Here is an 18,678-nt window from a genome sequence, read left to right on the forward strand (position 1 = left end):
AAAAAAGATATGTCTTAACCAAAACAATAAAGCCATGGGTTGTAAATTCAAAACTTTTTCATATAAATGAATGTTGGTTACATTCAAGCCATTGCCAAACAAGATGACTTGATTCAGCCAATCAACTACAAAAATCTCTCTCTATAATTCTCAGTATTCCATTGTTTCTTACTGCTAAGAAAACAAATAGCAGTAGCAGTAAATCACTGACGGCTTACCTCATGTAGATGCGCCAACAATGTTGTTGTTATTACTCATGGGGGCAACATAAGTTACGCACTTTAGCTTTTGCAAACTTTTGAAGTATCCTATACGTAACAATCAACACAGACAGAAAAACTCTGTTGGCCACAGGACATGGTTTTTATGCCTGACAAGAACATTTGGGGGGTAATTCATTCAGAGATGGGTCACTGTATGTGGTTGTGTCTGCATCAATAAGCAGCCTTTTGAATAATTGTTTTGCTTTGTTTTGTTTTGTTTCTGCATGTCTCCCAGTCCCTTCTGTTCCAGTCTCAATGGGGAGCCTCTCTCGTATTTATAACGACTGATTAGAGATCAGTGCAGACCACTGAGCCATTCCAGCTCCTGCCGCGAAGCTGTAATTAGCACTGACCGCCTGTCAGTTTCTAGTTTACACAAAATGACCCACATTGGCGTGACAGAAACCTTCATATGTGTCGAATGGTGTCGAGGCAATGCTTTTTTCTTTAATGAAAGTGTGGAAGAGACACAAAGGAATGGGAGTGTGGGAGGAGCGTGTGTGTGTGTGTGTGTGTGTGGGGGTGTGTGCGTGCGTGCATGTGTGGGTGGGTGGGGTTGGTGGTGCTTGTGCTGGCAAAGTGTTAGTTGGTAGGAGTTATTTGGCTTTAACCAAATCGAGGAAACCTATTCCAACTCACTATAAAACAATACAAGGTCTTGAAGGATCAAACTGTTTTTTTCTGGAATATGAAAACCAGATACACCAGTTGTTCAATAATTGATGATGTTTCCATGCTGTGCCGTTTTGTCAGAGAGCGAAGTGTCTCACTATTCTATTTGTAGAGCGTTATTTGCAGGTATAGTGTTCACTGCATAAAATGGCACAAACACAGGCTCATAGAGCATACTAATGTACACACACATCTGTCTGTTAAATATGAAGCTATAGCCACGCACTTTTAGCTTAGCTTACAGCATAAAGAAATGGGGACTACCAGCACGTTTTAAGATTTGTTATAAACAAATTATATATGCCTTGTTTGTATATTTAGTGGAGTCTAAAACAAAACATTGTGAATTAAGGGGGTTGGGGTTACGTTCCTGACTCCAGTAATTTCCTTCCCCTCCTGCTAGTCTTACTGTTCAGGGCGGACAAGCAGTTCAGGGCACAAGGTTCTGAAAAAAACACAACATTTGAACGTTTGACACCTACGTTTTAATGATTTAACTAACTAAACAAGGGCCTCAGTGGGCACAAAACAAGCAAAACACGTTCAGTCAAATCATGACAAGGCCTTAGCTTCTCCAAAAAGCTGACAAGTGCACACACACACACACACACACACACACACACACACACACACACACACACACACACACACACACACACACACACACACACACACACACACACACACACACACACAAATACATTTTTTCACATTTGCCAGTCAGCCATCAAGTCAAACCCACACTGACACAAAAGCCTTTTTATTTTCATCTTTAACATTTCCACAAAGTGAATCACAGGAATAGTCATCCTTTGCTGCTGACAGTACCGTGGAGTTAGAGCTGTGTGATGGAGAGAAGCAGAAAAAAATAACAGTGAAGAAAAAAGGGTGTGACAAGGAAAAAAACAAAGAAAGCGGGTGGTAAAGTTTTTCGAGACCCACCCCGCGCTTTGCACCTGTTCCCTCACAACCCCCCCCCCCTCTCTCTCTCTCTCTCTTGTCGTACCTCTTCCACAAAATGTCACATCTTGCCTTTTTTTTGCTCTCCGTCCTGTCTCTCTCTCTTCTTTCCTCCCTCCATTCTTCCACTTTTGAACCCTCTTCCTGTTTTCTATTCTTTCCCTTCCTTCCTCCCCCTGCTCCTCCCTGAGGACTCCTGTCATGCTGGCCAGGTGCACTGTAGCGTGTGTGGATGGCAGGCCTCTTAATGGACGGCATGTGTCTTACGGTTGGACCCCTGCGCCTCACCATCCTTCTGCTCTAAATCCTCCGTCCGTAAAAACACAAAACGGCTCTTTCAGGGAACATGGCTTTAAACAGCACCCAGGGACAGTGCTGGACCTCTGGAGACCGCAGGAGAGGCAGCCGTGATGACCCTTGTTCTCTGTGCTTTGTGCCTGTTACACATCCTGTGGCGATCTAGCGTGCAAAATGTTACAAAACATTTGAGTATAGGAATAATGTTTTATATCTATACTGTTGTAACTTTGTGGCACTCATCCACGCTGTCAGATACAGTGCCACTTTTGAAACTGTGTGTTTGGACTGGGCAAACATTCCCATTCAAAATGTTTATTCTCTTCAGTGAAGCAAAGCATAAAAATAAACTGAGGGATGCCAAGATGCGGGGTGCGTTCCAATAACCGTACTTCTGTACTAGTCGGCATGCCAGGAAAAGCATTTGGATGTCCCATTACATGCATGTCAAATGCAGTAGGCCAAAAATACCCAGAAGTCCTACTGCATCCAGTCACATTTTGCAGTATGTACTGTATGCCAGCATGCCTTTTTCGGCTCCAACAATCCACTGTACATCCTCAAATTTACATTACAAACAACTGATCCAACAAGAGAGAACAACCAGCTATTTGACAGATCAATAGGCAAGAAGGTCAAAGTTCAAGTGCAATGTTTTGACAAAAAAGTATGTCCCAATTGTATGCATACTGCATGCAAAGTAAGGGCAGCAGTAGTACTTGTATGCAGCTTCATTAGGAATGAAATAGGCACTATCTTGGAACACACTATCAAGTGATCTCAATACATCCATGAGCTTGACAGACAATGCCTATAGTTCGCTACTCCAGCTGTGGTTATACCCCCCTACACTTTGTGTCCAATCAAAATAAAAGCTGCTAATGAAGAAAGGAGAGCCCTGCTGAGTTAATGAAAACCATGACAGTTGCTCTAATGACAGCACTGGACAGGGTTGTTGGACCCTTGCGGACCCTCACAGCAGAAAGTTTTATTTTGGTTTCAGAATGCTGTTTTGTGCCATGGTGGCAAGATTTCACATATGCATATTGGGTAAGGCTCACAAAACAGTTAATGTGCACAAACTCATACCTCAGCCTCTCTGCTGTACTGTAGAGGTACACATGCATCACTCACTCAGGTAACAGCACTATATTTAGATGCATGCTCCCCTTCATATTAATTAAAAATGAATTCAGTTCCTCGAGGCAGACTTTTTTTTTAACCTGTCAATGTAGGATTTGCGCAAGGTTGGCATGTTTTTTTAATCCAGGTTAAGGCAGGCCGGGAGAGTGATTATATTTTAAGAGCTGCCTCGGGCTCACTGTGGTATAGGTCCTCCACAGCACACGCCTAAGGTCTGTTGCTGTTCCCTGGATCCGTTTCCACAGTGCTCCTGAAATGCTCTCCGTCTCCCTCTTTTCAGTCAATGTCACTGTTGTCGTAAACCGTTGCTGCCTCTTGGCGACACAGAAGTGGAGAAATAGTGGACGAGTGAGAAATGGAGAATGACAGAAACAGCTGAGACCAAAGGGAGGGGAAGGGGGGGATACAACATAATGGAGGGGGTGGAAGGATGAGTATCTCAGCAGTGTTTTCTTAAGGGCAAGACAGAGCACTTCTGTTGTCATACAAGGGGACGGACACGTGATGGTGCTCCGAGGGGTACTACACACTGCCCCATTTGGGAGAAAGATAATGTGAAAATTGAAGTCTGTTCTTTGACTTTGGTTGTCTGTTGTTGTAGGACTTGTGTGCCTTAGCTGTATCGCATTATGCTGCTCATGCTGAATTAAACAAAGCAACTGAGCCTCAATGGCAATGGGACACATGGACTATCATACCCAACAGGTTGCAATGTTTTCCTTGAACATACTTTCATCAGTGGTGGAGAAACCCTTACATAACTGCTGTAGAGCAAATATACTGTTATACTGCTTTCGGGCTTTCATGAGAGGAGCTTGTTTTTTAATAAAAAGTATCAAGACTTTATGTTTCAAGCTGGCGAGTTTTGAAAGAAAAATCCAATAAAAGGTGTCATGGACGATTTGATGTTTTATGTAGAAAACATGGAAATAAAGAAACAGCATTGTTGTTTTATCACAGTGTATGATAGCCTATAGCTACACAATGACGTTTTGCTGTGTAACTTATCTATAGACAGTGTATTTGTACTTTTAATATTACAATAGAAAAAGTGTTTTAGGACGAGGATCTACTGATGTGATTGGTAAATATAACACAACCTCTCCAGTAATTTTGACAGAGGCAGCCGGAATGTATAAGCGTTCCTCAATCCAATAAGAGGCAAGGAGGGCTCTGAAAAAGCATCATATTTTCCACAGAATTAATATTCGGGACCTGATTTAATAAATGATTGGAAGTTGTCATCAATGTGTTATTGCATAAAGGTTACAATGCTTCTCTCTCTAAAAGTACGGACTAATAACATTACTTAAATTAAAATACCCAAGTGTTGGTCACTCAATTCTAAGTGTGTGCACTTCATTACTGTTGTCTATTCATTCAAAATTGATCATTGATAAGCCCTCCTCTTTAAGCTGACGAGTACTTTTCATTCTGACTCAAAGAAAAAATCAATTAAAAACAAAGGTAACACTTTATAATAACTATCCGTTGTAACTCGTTAATAGATCATTAGTAAACTCTTAATTAATGATTATTAATGATTTGTTAAGTGTTTGTTAGCAGTTTGTTAAGGATTTATAACTATGGTAGATAGTTAATAGCGTAATAATTGAATCAGTTCATCTGGGACGAGGCTGAAATAGGCTATAGACTATACACAGTGCATGGGCAACTGAGGGCAGCCCCATTTTCAAATATTTTTAAATAAACTCAATACACACTGTGCATGCCATGGACTTGAACGTGACGTGATCAGTTAATCTCGGATTACCTCCCAGATGAACTGATTCAATTATTAAGCTATTAACTATCTACCATTGTTATAAATCCTTAACAAACTGCTAACAAACACTTAACAAATCATTAACAATCATTAATTAAGAGTTTACTAATGATCTATTAACAAGTTACAACGGATAGTTATTATAAAGTGTTACCAAAACAAATTTTCTTTTGGACTTGTTGCACACATCCACAGCATGTTCAAGACACTTAAAGAGGACCTATTATACTACTTTTCTGGTCTTAATTTCTTGTTTTACACTGCTATAGAGCAACCTGACACGAATCACATCACAAAAAACTATGTAGATTTTCGGGAAGCTCTTTCTCTTATTTTGGCGATCCAGCACATCCTGTCAACACTTGAGTGTGTGTGCTTCGGCAATCTCCGCTCCCTCCGCCTGTGCATCGGCCATCTCCGCTACCCTCCCCCCCCTCCTGCAAACCCCACTCCGTTGTGATTGGTTACCTTCCTTCCGAAACACTTTCAGTGGCGGGAAGCGCGAGCATGGACCTATAAGGGCGCGAGGCAGACGCGAACAGGGAAGTGACAGCATTACCATACATGGAAACATCCGCGTGGTCACATCACCAATTTTTATGCGACGTCACCAATTATGAAAGGGTAGACCGCTTTGAAGACGTGACTTCTCGACTGGCTAGAATAGTGTTTAGTGCTCTGCACAGACACCCCAGACGGTCAGCAGGCAATACGTCGAAATGCATGTAAGTCATTATTTGATAATTTAGTATGGTTAAGCATGACTATGAATCATCATAACAACGTTTATAGGTCATAAAAGTCAAAAAGCATCATAGGTCCTCTTTAAGCCTGTTCAGATTGTTGTAATACCTGAAATGAAGGGGGTCCTTTTTATGTCAGCACGTAATGAGGCGAAGTGTGGAAATGGCTTGATCTGCTGACAGGTGTTTAAATACATCTTAGAAGCGTTGATATGAAGGCAGGCTCCACGCTTAAAAATAGGTCCTATTGGGATGGCTTCTGTACTAAGCCTGTCCCCATTTTGTTTTATTAATATGGCAGCACTTTTTTTTCTGATGAGAGGTCAAGGCGGAAGATGTATGCTAAAGGGAGGGCAGGGGGTTTTATGTATGTTGTGAAGAAAGAGCTGATGTATGAATATGTGGACATGCACAAGCACTCGTGTCAGGTATGGTGGAAGCATACAGGCCACATTTTCCATCCTTGTAAAGCTGGGTAAATGCACAATGCAATTGTTACGCTGCATTACCTTTGAGTTCCTGCTGTATTTTTGTTACTTTCCGAACACATTGGGTTTTTAAATGGGGGAGGGGGGGGGGGGATGGGGATGAACCCAGAACCACAGAAGGTGTTGTTGGATTTGCATGTTAAAGTTCAATAATATGAACTCTGAACTGCAGATTTCTACAGGAGGAGCTCGGGGCAAAATAGCATCCCCTTCCTCTCCATGGTTCCCAGTGGAAATAAAGGAGGCATGTGAGTGTAGCTGAACTATGATGCAGATTTTAAGGTGGTGTTGTAAATAAATGGTGTTCCTTTAGTTGAGCAATCACAATCATAAGCACGAGTCAGAACCAGTGACAAAGCGCTGGGTAAATGCAGTGAAGGAGCGCTGTACGCAATCAGACAGGGGAAACAAGAGAAGGGCTTTGTGAGTCACACACATCAAACAGTCGCCCAAAGCGAAACCCAACAGCTCCCGTCAGGTGTGCATGCTATACCCACCCTCACATCCAACACGCACTTACAATTAAGCACAAACAGAGTTCCAAAGTGCTGACGATTTCAACTCTGGTCAGAGAGTGTAACATAAACACCACCGTTTACAAAAAAAGTCTGGTTTCTACACGCTTTTTGGTGCCGATCTGCTAAAAATACACTATATTATACACCTGATCAACCTCAGTTTGTTTTTGTTCACCATGACAACCGCAGATAGGGAAACACATCTCCCTCAAGAGAGGCACGGATGAAGGCTGATTTCATGCTAAAATGAATGGATAAGAAAATAAATGGAGCTATTTTTTGTTATATTGAAAACCATTCAAAAGAATCATTACAGAACAAAGGTAATCTGATTATATTAGGCCTATATTGAGTTTTATCTCTTCATTCTTGTGTCTCCTCTGTGCCACCGACAAACATCATAGAGTGTTACAGAGTTAGTCAAAGTATTTTAGGAATGAAACTTTTTAGCATAGACATCAGCTGATGGTGAAAACCACATGTCAAAAACACACTTCACTCTCCAGTGCTCACAGGCTCTTACCAGACACATACACATGCACACACGCACACACGCATGCGCACACACACACACACACCCTTGTACTTCTATCTTTGTAAGGACACTCAGTGACTGTAAATCATTCCCATCCCCTTCTGCACAGTAAATGCATAACCCCAACCCTTACAGTGACCCTTACCTAAATCTAATTAAAACCTGAACGTTTAAACCAAGTCTCAACCCCTAACACAGCCCTTAGAAGAAGTGAGCACCAGGCAAAATGTCCTCACTTAACAGAAATGTCCTCACTCCGATGGTTAACAGTTTAAATCTATCCTCAAAAGGATGCCTGTACAAAACACACACACAGTCTCACAATCACACAATCACACACACACACACACACACACACACACACACACACACACACACACACACATGCATACACACACACAGTATCTACAAAAACACCCACAGCTCAACAGTAGCTTTCATGAGTGCTGGCAGCATAAAGGCTGCTCCCCCTTTCGCTCCCTCACACCTCCCTCTCTCTCTCACACACACACACACACACACACTCTCTCTCTCTCTCATTCTCTCGCTCGCTCCCCATGCAGTTCCTTGTTTTTACTGCTTGTGGCTGCCACGGAACCGTCATTTATTCAGTTTTTTTTGTTCCCGTTTTCATCTCTTGAGATTTCCCTTTTTGCTTACTTGTGGTGTCATCTCCCCCCACTCTCTGTCCGTCTCTCTCTCTCTCTCTCTCTCTCTCTCTCTCTGTCTCACTCCATCTCTCTCTCCCTCTCTTTCTCTCTTAGGTCCAAGCACTGAACCTTACTTGCTCTGTCTCCCTCGCGGTCCGTATTTCCTATGCATCTCCCCGTGGCTGAGGGGAACTGGGACTTCATTCTCCCCTCTTCCTCCTCTGCACCCCCTCCTCCTCCTCCACCTCCACCTCCTCCTCTTCCACCTCTCCATCCTCTCCTTTGCCCTTCCACTTTGTTCCTAACGGAGGGATAATGTTCTATTTCCAGCTGGTGATCATGGCTGGGACGGTGCTGTTGGCATACTACTTTGAGTACACAGACACCTTCCCCGTGCACATCCAGGGCTTCTTCTGCTACGACAAGACCTTCTCCAAGCCCTACCCGGGTCCCGAGGACACCAGCAAGATCCCTCCCGTGCTCATGTACTCGCTGGTCACAGCCATCCCCGCGCTCACGGTAAGAGCTGCTGGCTGATGTTATTTATTTGAAGTGTGGAAGTAAAAGGTCGAGAGATAAGAGGTGCTTGAGAAAAAAAGCGAGGGAGTGATAATGTGGGTGGGTGTGTGTGCGGCGACTTTCTGCTGGGAAAGGAGAGTGTGCATGGGAAAAGGAAAGAGCATTAATAGAAATCTAAAAGTTTTCAAAAAAGTTCTAACTGTGATTTCACATGCTATGACATTTATATGAGTTATAGGAGTTTTTTTTAGGACTTTGTGGGTTTTTGATGTGTGTGTGTGTGTGTGTGTGTGTGTGTGTGTGTGTGTGTGTGTGTGTGTGTGTGTGTGTGTGTGTGTGTGTGTGTGTGTGTGTGTGTGTGTACATGCATGCATGCGTGTATTCGTGCGTTCAGGCGTGTGTGTGCGTTGAGAAAAAAAGTTGAGTCAAGAACCAACTAGGACATCACAGAGATGTAACCGGAATGGGCAGACAGGTCATTTACAGGAAGAAAGAGTCAGGAGAATAAGCGAAGGAAAGGCAGACAGAGGAACAGTCAGAGACAACGGAGGAGAGGAAGAGAGAAAAAGCAACAGAGAGCGACAAAAAAAGTTAGGAGGCAAGACAGAACGATAATGGCAGGCAGCTGATGCTGAAAAACCGGGGATGATAGGTGAGAAGGAGAGACAATGAGCACAAAGGAAGGCAATTTGGAGGCTTGGGGATTGTGTGTGTGTGTGTGTGTGTGTGTGTGTGTGTGTGTGTGTGTGTGTGTGTGTGTCTGTGTGTCTGTGTGTCTGTGTGTGTGTCAGGTTAGCTGTTGAGCCCCGAGTGAGAAGGAAGGCAGTGAGCGTGAAATTCATAACACCTGGCGCTGACTCTGAGCACAGACACAAACCCTAACAGCTCACATCCTCGGCAGAACACACACACACACACACACACACACACACAAAGAGCACACACACAAAGTGCACACACACACACACACACACACACACACACACACACACACACACACACACACACACACACACACACACACACAAAGCACAGAACACAGACAGAACCAGCCCATGGCCACAATGCAAAGCAGACAAATAAACTGACCGGATTACATGCATGAACTAAACCACAGCCTCCTTCACCCACTGCAAAGACAAAAATATCAGCGGGACACACACAAAGATCCTGTTTGGGTGAAGATGGAAATTTCAATGAAGTTATATCAGGATTTGACAATGTTTATACCTTCACCTGACTAAAACAATGTGCATGATTATACATCTTAATAAAGTTGATACATGTGTGTCTGTCTAAGTGAAATATTGATTAACAGACTGTATGAAAATTCCCTAGACAGGGGAAGGGGGTCAGAAAAGGGAGAAGCCTCTTTATCTATCCCTCAGATGAAGGGAGGGGCAATCCATTTTTTATAGAATAGTAGGGAGGGTTTTCTCGTTTTTCTTCTGCCCAATTCAAGGAGAGGACTTAAGATAGCATTCATGCAAGCGAGGGCCTCACTTTTTAATACAAAATGCATACCAACGCAAACATTACAGGTAATTACTATAACAACAATGCCGATACATGCAGGGAGAAATTGCACTCTCGGCATTGGCGACTGTGGCCAAGCAGTTAGGGCAGTCGTCCATTGGGTTGCAGGGTCGGCGGTTCCATCCCCCGTCTCCCTGCCACATTATGAAGTGTCACTGGGCAAAACATTGAACCCTTAATTGCTCCCGGTAGTTAGCTTGCCCCATGCGTGGTAACTGCTGCTATCGGTGTATGAATGTGGGTGAATGGGTGAATGTGTACAAATCAATGGGTCTGTGAAAAACCGGGGAAAAGCTCTATATAAGTGGAGCCCATTTACCATTTACTCTCTAGCGCCAAGCTCCACTCACTAATCCAGACCAAGCAGACCTTTAAAGCTGCCCTGGCTGGGGGTTCAAATTACTTTAAAAGTTGATCTGTGGCAGAGCACATTACTTACACCAGCTAATCTGCCCTAACCTGTGCTGACCTGTGTGTGTGTGTGTGTGTGTGTGTGTGTGTGTGTGTGTGTGTGTGTGTGTGTGTGTGTGTGTGTGTGTGTGTGTGTGTGTGTGTGTGTAACGAGCAGCGAGGTAAATCACAGCTGTAAATCCCTGCGATATAGTGCAAGCCTGGTGCAAAAGCGCTGTACCCAAAGAGGTAAGATCTATTTTTCTTGAGTGCATCAGCAAATCAGAGGCTGGTGTTCGCTGATGAGGTGTCCGCACAGTACAAAAGCCAGCTATCCTAAATGCTTAAAAAGACCGATGGCTGGACCTATTAGAGCCTTTTTTGTTGCCAATTAAAATGGTTGTATGTGCGGCATTGTATTCAGAAAACAATTTGACTGTCTTTTGATTGTCAACATCACAATTCTGTATTTATGCTACTAACAGTAACTGTAAAAGCAGATAACAGGTTGGAATCAGGCCCCAAACCTCAGATTTTTACCAGCATCCAATAAGGAAGTGACCAAAATTGTAGTACTTTCTGGTGGACACTGGGGGTGGTACCATGACTGAGCAATTTTTCTTTGACTCACTTGTTAGACAGGCCGTTTTCAAAGTCTTATTAAACCTATTTACAGCCTGGTCCACAAAACCATTCTAGTCTGTATGTTTAGTTAATATCTCCATGACAACACTGAATTTTTGAATTTTTTCTAGCAGGCTAGTTTTTATTATTTTGGAGGTTAAAATGTATTGGCGCGATCTCTTGAGTGACAGCTCTCCGCCCGTTGTCCCTCACTTTGCCTCGGAGGTATACGTCAGCTAGATGGGCGTATCTCCCTCCCCCCGACGTGAGGCGGAGTAAAAATCTCACAAGATGGCGACGCGGATAAACCAGGATTATTGGATGCCGTGTGAATAACTGAGGTCAGCACGGATACTGCATCCATATTATATACTACCTATGGTTGGAATTGATTTTTTAGAACCAACAGTTAAAATAATGAGACCCTGCCTGGTTGAATCACTGTAGGTTAATCAGCTATCAGTGTATTTGACTCGGTGCCAGGGTCCTCCAAGCTCAAAAGAGGGCCCCCCCAAGTTCTCCTGCCAGCTCCCGGTTTCGGTCCCGACACCTAATTAAAAGCATCAATCACCTTTTTGAAGTTTCAGCACAATTTGAGTCACATTTTTTCCGACTCATTTTAAAAGGAGAATCTTGTAAAATGGTATTTTTTTGCTCAGTAAATTCATGCCGGATCGCAGTTCATTAATTTGCTTAACAGTTAACAAGATTGCACATTTTACAAGAAATGTCTGGTAAAAGTGAGTCGCACATTTTTGTAATTGCATGCAAAAAAGCTACACTTTATTATTCAGAATAGGACAACCATCTGTGCTTTTATGAATAGATTAATGCTGTTTCAAATTTAACCCCCAAGGCAACTGCCATGTCGGCATTAACTCTAAAAATTCTCCACACGACCACCGTTTTGGTTCATTTTAAGGGGCATCTCGAAGCATCTCTGCCTAATGGAGCTTGTAAGCCAGTTAGGCCCATGGATGAATTATTATCTTGCACATGTAGATCTAATCTGACAGTGTGTGCTTATGTGTGTCCGTGCTCCTCCTTACTTTGATCACTTTTGTTTTTCTCTCTTCGCTCTACCTCGGTTGCTTGTCCTTTCTCCACAACCATTGCTACATTGCTTACATCTCATCCACACTTTTTTGCCTTCATGTTCTATTCATCACCATTCCCCCCTCCCCTTTGCCATTTTAGCCTCTGCTGTGTTTAGTCTTGCCTTTGTATTTTGGTTAGAAAATAGGCCCTATATTCCACCATCAGTCTGATAGCACTTAACAGTTTTACTTTTAGCATTTTCAATTTTTCCTTTAGTTTGAATAAACCTTCCACCTTCCCTGGATTTTCCAAGATGTCCTCCGCTCTCATCAACACCTCCTTTGCCTCTTCACTCTCTTTCAACCTTGTGCTTTCTCTGACCGCTCCTCACACATAGTTTGTCTCACCTCCCAATTATCACTTATCATCTGTGAACTCATGGAGCTCTCCAATCTGTGGCTAAGAGAGAGAGAGAGAGAGAGAGAGAGAGAGAGAGAGAGAGAGAGAGAGAGAGAGAGAGAGAGAGAGAGAGAGAGAGAGAGAGAGAGAGAGAGAGAGAGAGAGGGGAGAGGGGGAGAGAGGGAGAGAGAGAGATAATCAGACTCCAGAGGCTTGTATGTTACAAAAGTCATCCAGACACAAAGGAAATACTTATCTCAGGAAAAAGCTTTGTTCTGACTCATCCACTTGACATAGAGTGGAAGCCCAGTTTACATTCAAGGGCATGTATATCAACGTCTAATTAAGACACTAAAGTGAAAAAGAATAGGCCATTTGTAGTCCAAAACAGCAAATAAGAAGCAATATCACATGGTTCATCCTCTACTGATGCTTGATTAATAAACTTGAGAATGAGCCATTAATAAGAACACTATGGAAACCATGCAACTAATATTTAGAGCATTTCCAAATGATTGACTATCATTGACAAAGCCATTAGTCACAAGTTATGGACCCATTCTGAAGGTCTAGGGTGTGGGTAGTTTGTCGTTTTACATTACAGTTTTTGCAAGGATTAAAGCAACTATGGAGTTTTAGAGGTGCTAGTATATGTTGTTACAGAGTCAGCCTGTTTAATTCTGTATTTCAGTCTTAATGCTAAGCTAAACTAACATGCTGAGGTCTTCATATCTATCACAGATATGAATGCAGTATCAGCATCCTGCCGTCATCCACCTCCCAGCTTTAATCGAACAAAGCTTAATAACGTAATAAGTTGGTCAAGTGTGTGAGTGGATACAGGTTACAACGATTTAAAAAAAAAAGTCCCCTGAAGGATTAATACAATGATTTTGTAGCACCCTGGGAAATAATGAGTTATTTTCTTTTTCACAGTTTATATCCAAGGCAATTCATTATTTGCATATTTTATATTAGTTGTAAAGCACATTGCGTTGCCGCTGTGTATGAGATACATGCAACAGACAGTACTATAAATAGAATTTGCCATGCCTTGTCTTTGATGCATAACATTACTTTTTTTTTTTTTTCAATATTTTTATTGAAAATATGGCACAGTGCATACATAGACATGTAAACTTGACGAGTCAAAACAAATGCCATATTTCTGATTTTTCTTTTTTCACAAACATTACAGGAAGGGATTATCAAGCTGTAATAAACATCATCATCATCATCATCATCATAATAATAATATTTAAAATACAATAACATGTACAAATAAAACAATTAGCACACAAAAATAAAATAAAATAAAATTAAATAAAATAAAATAAAAGGGGGGGTGGGGTGGGACCTAACAGTCAGGAGTAGATCTGCAACGATTAATTAATTAATTACTCAATCGTTTCAGGTAATTTTTTAATAAAACATTTCCAAATTCTCTGATTTCAGCTTCTCAAATGTGAATATTTTCTGGTTTCTTTAATCCTATTATGACAGTAAACTGAAACATCTATGTGTTTTGGACACAACAACACATTTGAGGACGTCAACATGGGCTCAGGAAAATTTATCAACACCCTTCACCATTCTCTGACATTTTACGGACCAAAACACCAATCGATCAACAATCGATTAATCGAGAAAACAATCGGCACATCAATCGATCATCAAAACAATCGTTAGTCGCAGCCCTAATCAGGAGGCATAGAAGAAAGCGAGTTGAAAAACGTTAAGAAGGATTGCCACTTGTTGTAGAACTTGTCTGTGTTACCTCGCAGTGAATATTTAATCTTCTCTAACTTGAGGAAAGACATGACATCACTGAGCCATCGAGAGCTGGAGGGAGCTTTAGTTGACTTCCAGTTAAGGAGAAGCTGCCGTCTCGCCAGTAAAGAGGTGAACGCTAAAATGTCTAAGTGCTTGGAAGTATAACGCTTGTAATCAACAGGAATCCCAAATATAGCAATGTGAGGAGAGACAATTATTGTCCTCAAAAGTATTTTTGACATTGTATCAAAGTAGTTCTGCCAGAAGCGAGATAGTAGAGGGCAAGAATAAAACATATGGGTTAAATTACATGATGAAGAATGACATCTGTCGCAGCTATCGATGACACTGGGATAAATTTGTGACAGTCGAGCTTTGGAAAAATGGACTCTAAATATCACTTTGAACTGTATGAGTGTCAAACGAGCGCAAGATGAGCTTTTGTGAATTTTGTCAAGAGCTAACTCCCAGTAGCTATCCTCTAAGTTCAGCCCCAGTTCCTGCTCCCAGGCCGTCTTGACCTTAGTGGATGGTAAGCTGTCATAGGACAGGAGTTTGTTATACGTTTTAGAAATAAGAGATTTTTGAAAGGGGCTGGAACAGAGAAACTCTTCCCACAACTGAACCGTAGGTGAGGAGGGGAAGTTTGGAAACAGCGATTTGACACAGTGTCTGATTTGAAAATAGCGAAATAAATGAGAGGGAGGGAGCTGATATACACAAGACAGGTCTGTAAAGCTACGGAAAATACCGTCTCTATACAGGTCTTTAAAAAATATCAGGCCTTTACCGTGCCATACAGAAAAGGTGGAGTCTGTAAGTGCGGGTTTGAATAGGTGATTCTTTAGTAAGGGAGCTGAAGTTGAAGCCGAAGTAAATTTAAACTGTCTCCTGAATTGGTACCAGATCTTGAGTGTGGAACTCACTACTTGGTTGTTTGTGAAGCCAGAGGGGCTGGTTGGGATAGAGGAGGTAAGTAGAGCCAATAGAGAAGACAAAAAACAAGAGTGAGCCTCCAACTTACACCATGGTGGATCACTTGAATTAAACCAAAATGTAATTTTGTGGATGTGTGCCGCCCAGTAATACAGTTGAAAATTAGGGAGAGATAAACCACCATTAAATTTGCATCTCTCCAATAATGATTTACGGACTCTGGGAACCTTTCCACACCACAAGAAGCCTGAAATAATTTGATCAATGGTTTTAAAAAAAGTTTTAGGCAAAAATAGGGGGAGACAGTGAAACAAAAACAAAAATTTTGGTAGAATGTTCATTTTCACTGTATTAATTCTTCCAATCAAAGACAAGGGTAAACTTCTCCATCTTTGAAGGTCAGATTTGATTTTGGACAGAAGGGGGGAAAAGTTGGAAGAAAAAAGTAGCTTTAATGTTCTTGTTACATTGATCCCTAGATACTTGAAGCCAGATGGGCTAAACTTAAAAGGAATATTGGCCTGATTAAGTTGTAGTGCAGAAGCATTAATAGGATAGCATTCAGTCTTAGAAATATTCACTTTATACCCTGAAAATGAACCAAATGTCTTTAGGAAGGATAAGATGGCTGGTATAGACCGAATTGGGTCCGAGACATACAGTAATAGGTCATCAGCGTAAAGAGAAAGCTTAAATACCATGTCTGACCTTGATACACCGGTGAAAATGGGAGAGGACCTGAGATAGATAGACAGGGGTTCTATTGCTAGGGCAAATAATAAAGGGGACAAGGGACATCCCTGCCGAGTGCCACGAGATAGAGTAAAAAAGCTGGATTGAATGCCATTTGTAGTGACGCTGGCTTGTGGAGCTGTATAAAGCAGGTGTATCCACGAATTGAATATAGTGCCCATGCCAAATTTGTTCAACACAGCCAACAAGTAGTCCCATTCGACCCTGTCGAAAGCTTTTTCGGCGTCAACAGAAATAACTAGTTCAGGAACTGTTGTGGTGCTTTTAGAATAAATAATATTTAAGAGGGTGCGTACATTATAGAACAGCTGGCGTCCTTTTATGAATCCAGTTTGTTCCTCTGAGACAATAGTGGGAAGAATGTTTTCCAAGCGACGGGCCAGAGCCTTAGCAAGGATCTTAGCATCCACATTTATTAACGAGAGGGGTCTATATGAGCTGCAGAGCTTAGGGTCTTTGTCTTTCTTTAGAAGCAGACTTATTGAGGCTTGCCTCAAAGTGGGAGGCAGAGAGCCATTCTGTAAGGATTCAATGTAAACAGAATGCAACAGGGGGGCCAGTTTATGCTGAAATCGTTTAAAAAATTCAACTGGGTATCCGTCAGGGCCAGGAGCTTTATTATTTTGCATGGTTTTCATAGCGCAAGTGATTTCCTCTACCGTGAGTGGTGAGTCCAGTTGTTTGGCAACGTCTGGATTTATTACAGGGAAATTTAGACTGTCTAAGAAAGAATTAGTTTCGGTGGGGTCAGATGATGACTCCGACTTATATAGGGAAGAATAGAAAGATGAAAAAACTGAGTTAATGGAAGTAGGGTCAGTATGTAAATTGCCAGATGAATCTTTTATCTGAGCGATTACACGTGAGGCTCCCTGGCGGCGTAGCTGGTGAGCTAGGAGTCGACCTGCCTTATCCCCATGTTCATAATATGTAGAGCGTGAGCGCAAAAGCAAACGCTCCGCATCAGTGGTCGTGATCAGATCAAATTCAGTCTGTAAGTCTACACGACGTTTGAGCAAATTAGGACAGGGGCCGGCAGCAAGTTGATGATCTAAATTGCCAATATTAGTGGAGAGTTCTTGAAGTTTATTTTTACGGGTTTTGTTCAAATGTGCAGAATAGGAAATAATTTGGCCCCGCAAGACCGCTTTTAGTGATTCCCACAACAATGACGAAGAGATAGGTTCTAACTCGTTCTGATTGGTCGCAATAAAATCATCAATTGTGGTCGCAATTAACTTATTGAATTTTTGGTCTGACAAAAGTAAAGTATTGAACCTCCATAAACCAGAGTACTTCGGTTGAGGGGAGAGCTGAATATCCAGAGAGAGAGGGGCATGGTCAGAAATAACAATAGGATGATATTCAGCAGCTTTCACTTTAGAAATCAGTTTGGCATCAATAAAATAATAATCTATTCGAGAAAAGGACTGATGCATTGGTGAAAAAAAGGAGTATTCTTTTAAATGGGGGTTAATGAATCTCCAAGGATCAATGCAACCATTTTTTGACATAAAGTCAGAAATTGCCTTTGACATTGACGATGGGGTCAGGGAGCGAGGACTAGAGCGGTCAAGTTTGGGGTCAATTACACAGTTCATGTCGCCACCAAATATAAGCAGGGTGTTGTTCAACGAAGGGAGGCGCTCAAATAACTTATTCATAAAGTGTGGGTCATCAAAATTGGGGGCATATATATTTACCAATAAAATGGGAACATGAGACAGTGTACCTGAGATGATTAAATATCTGCCATTCGTATCAGAAATAGTTTTGGAAGCTGAAAATTTAATTTTATTACTAATTAAAATGGCAACCCCTCTGGCTTTAGAGTTGAAATTTGAATGATATACCTCAGAAACCCAGGGGCATTTTAGTCTGACCTGGTCCTTAGTACGCATATGAGTCTCCTGTAGAAACACTAAATCAGGTTTAAGACGTTTCAAATGAGCAAATACTCTCGACCTCTTAATGGGGCTCCCCATACCTTTAATATTCCAGCTCACAAACCTCACTGAGGAACCGAATTGAGGGATTCCCGAATTACTAATATTAGCAGTCATTAGTTAAGATAAAGAAAGACAATGAGCATGGAGCCCCACACCCACCCCAAAAAAAGGAGAAAAAAAAAGGGGGAAAAAAAGAGAAAAAGGCATGACAACAAAAAAAAAAAAGTAAACACAAGGTGGACATAACAGCCAAAATAGCAAACACAGTCCGCCCCCCCTCCCTCCCTCCCTCCCACCCCAAAGCACTTACAACGACCCCATCCCCAAACGATGGAGAACCCAGTGCTGACTCACAGAGAGTCGAATCAGTAAGAAACATACTTACAGCTTTGAACTAACAGGAGCAGAATAGTTAAGCTTGGGCTCCTGCAAACTTGTCAGTGATGAACATTAGGGCACAACAGGTCCACTTAAACGTCATATAACTTGGTGTGAAGATCAAATAATTAGCGAGTGTCCATTAATAGGTTTACTGCAACATCAACATTATTACTCTTTTGACAGTCCTCTTACTTGCTCAATGTTGAGATGAACGCCTTGGCCTTTTCTGGCGATGTGAATTCCCTCTCGGCACCGTTGTGCGTAATACGGAGGCGCGCCGGGTAGAACAGTCCAAAACGAATCCCTGGTATCTCGCGGAGCTGGC

The 18,678-nt window shown here is 42.0% G+C and overlaps 1 protein-coding gene across 1 annotated transcript in view; it reads left to right on the top strand.

Annotated features, from left to right (window-relative positions):
• Nucleotides 1–18,678, top strand: part of plppr2a (phospholipid phosphatase related 2a) — a gene marked incomplete at its 3' end in the record, with an annotated part of 51,366 nt that overhangs the window by 16,453 nt on the left and 16,235 nt on the right. Inside the window, exon 3 of the mRNA XM_080044351.1 lies at nucleotides 8,386–8,574. Within this exon, the coding sequence (XP_079900477.1) occupies nucleotides 8,386–8,574 (189 nt within the window). The remainder of the gene's footprint in view (nucleotides 1–8,385; nucleotides 8,575–18,678) is intronic.

Source organism: Ammodytes marinus, assembly GCF_949987685.1.
Source record: "Ammodytes marinus genome assembly, chromosome: 16".
Classification (NCBI taxonomy): Eukaryota; Metazoa; Chordata; class Actinopteri; order Uranoscopiformes; family Ammodytidae; genus Ammodytes; species Ammodytes marinus.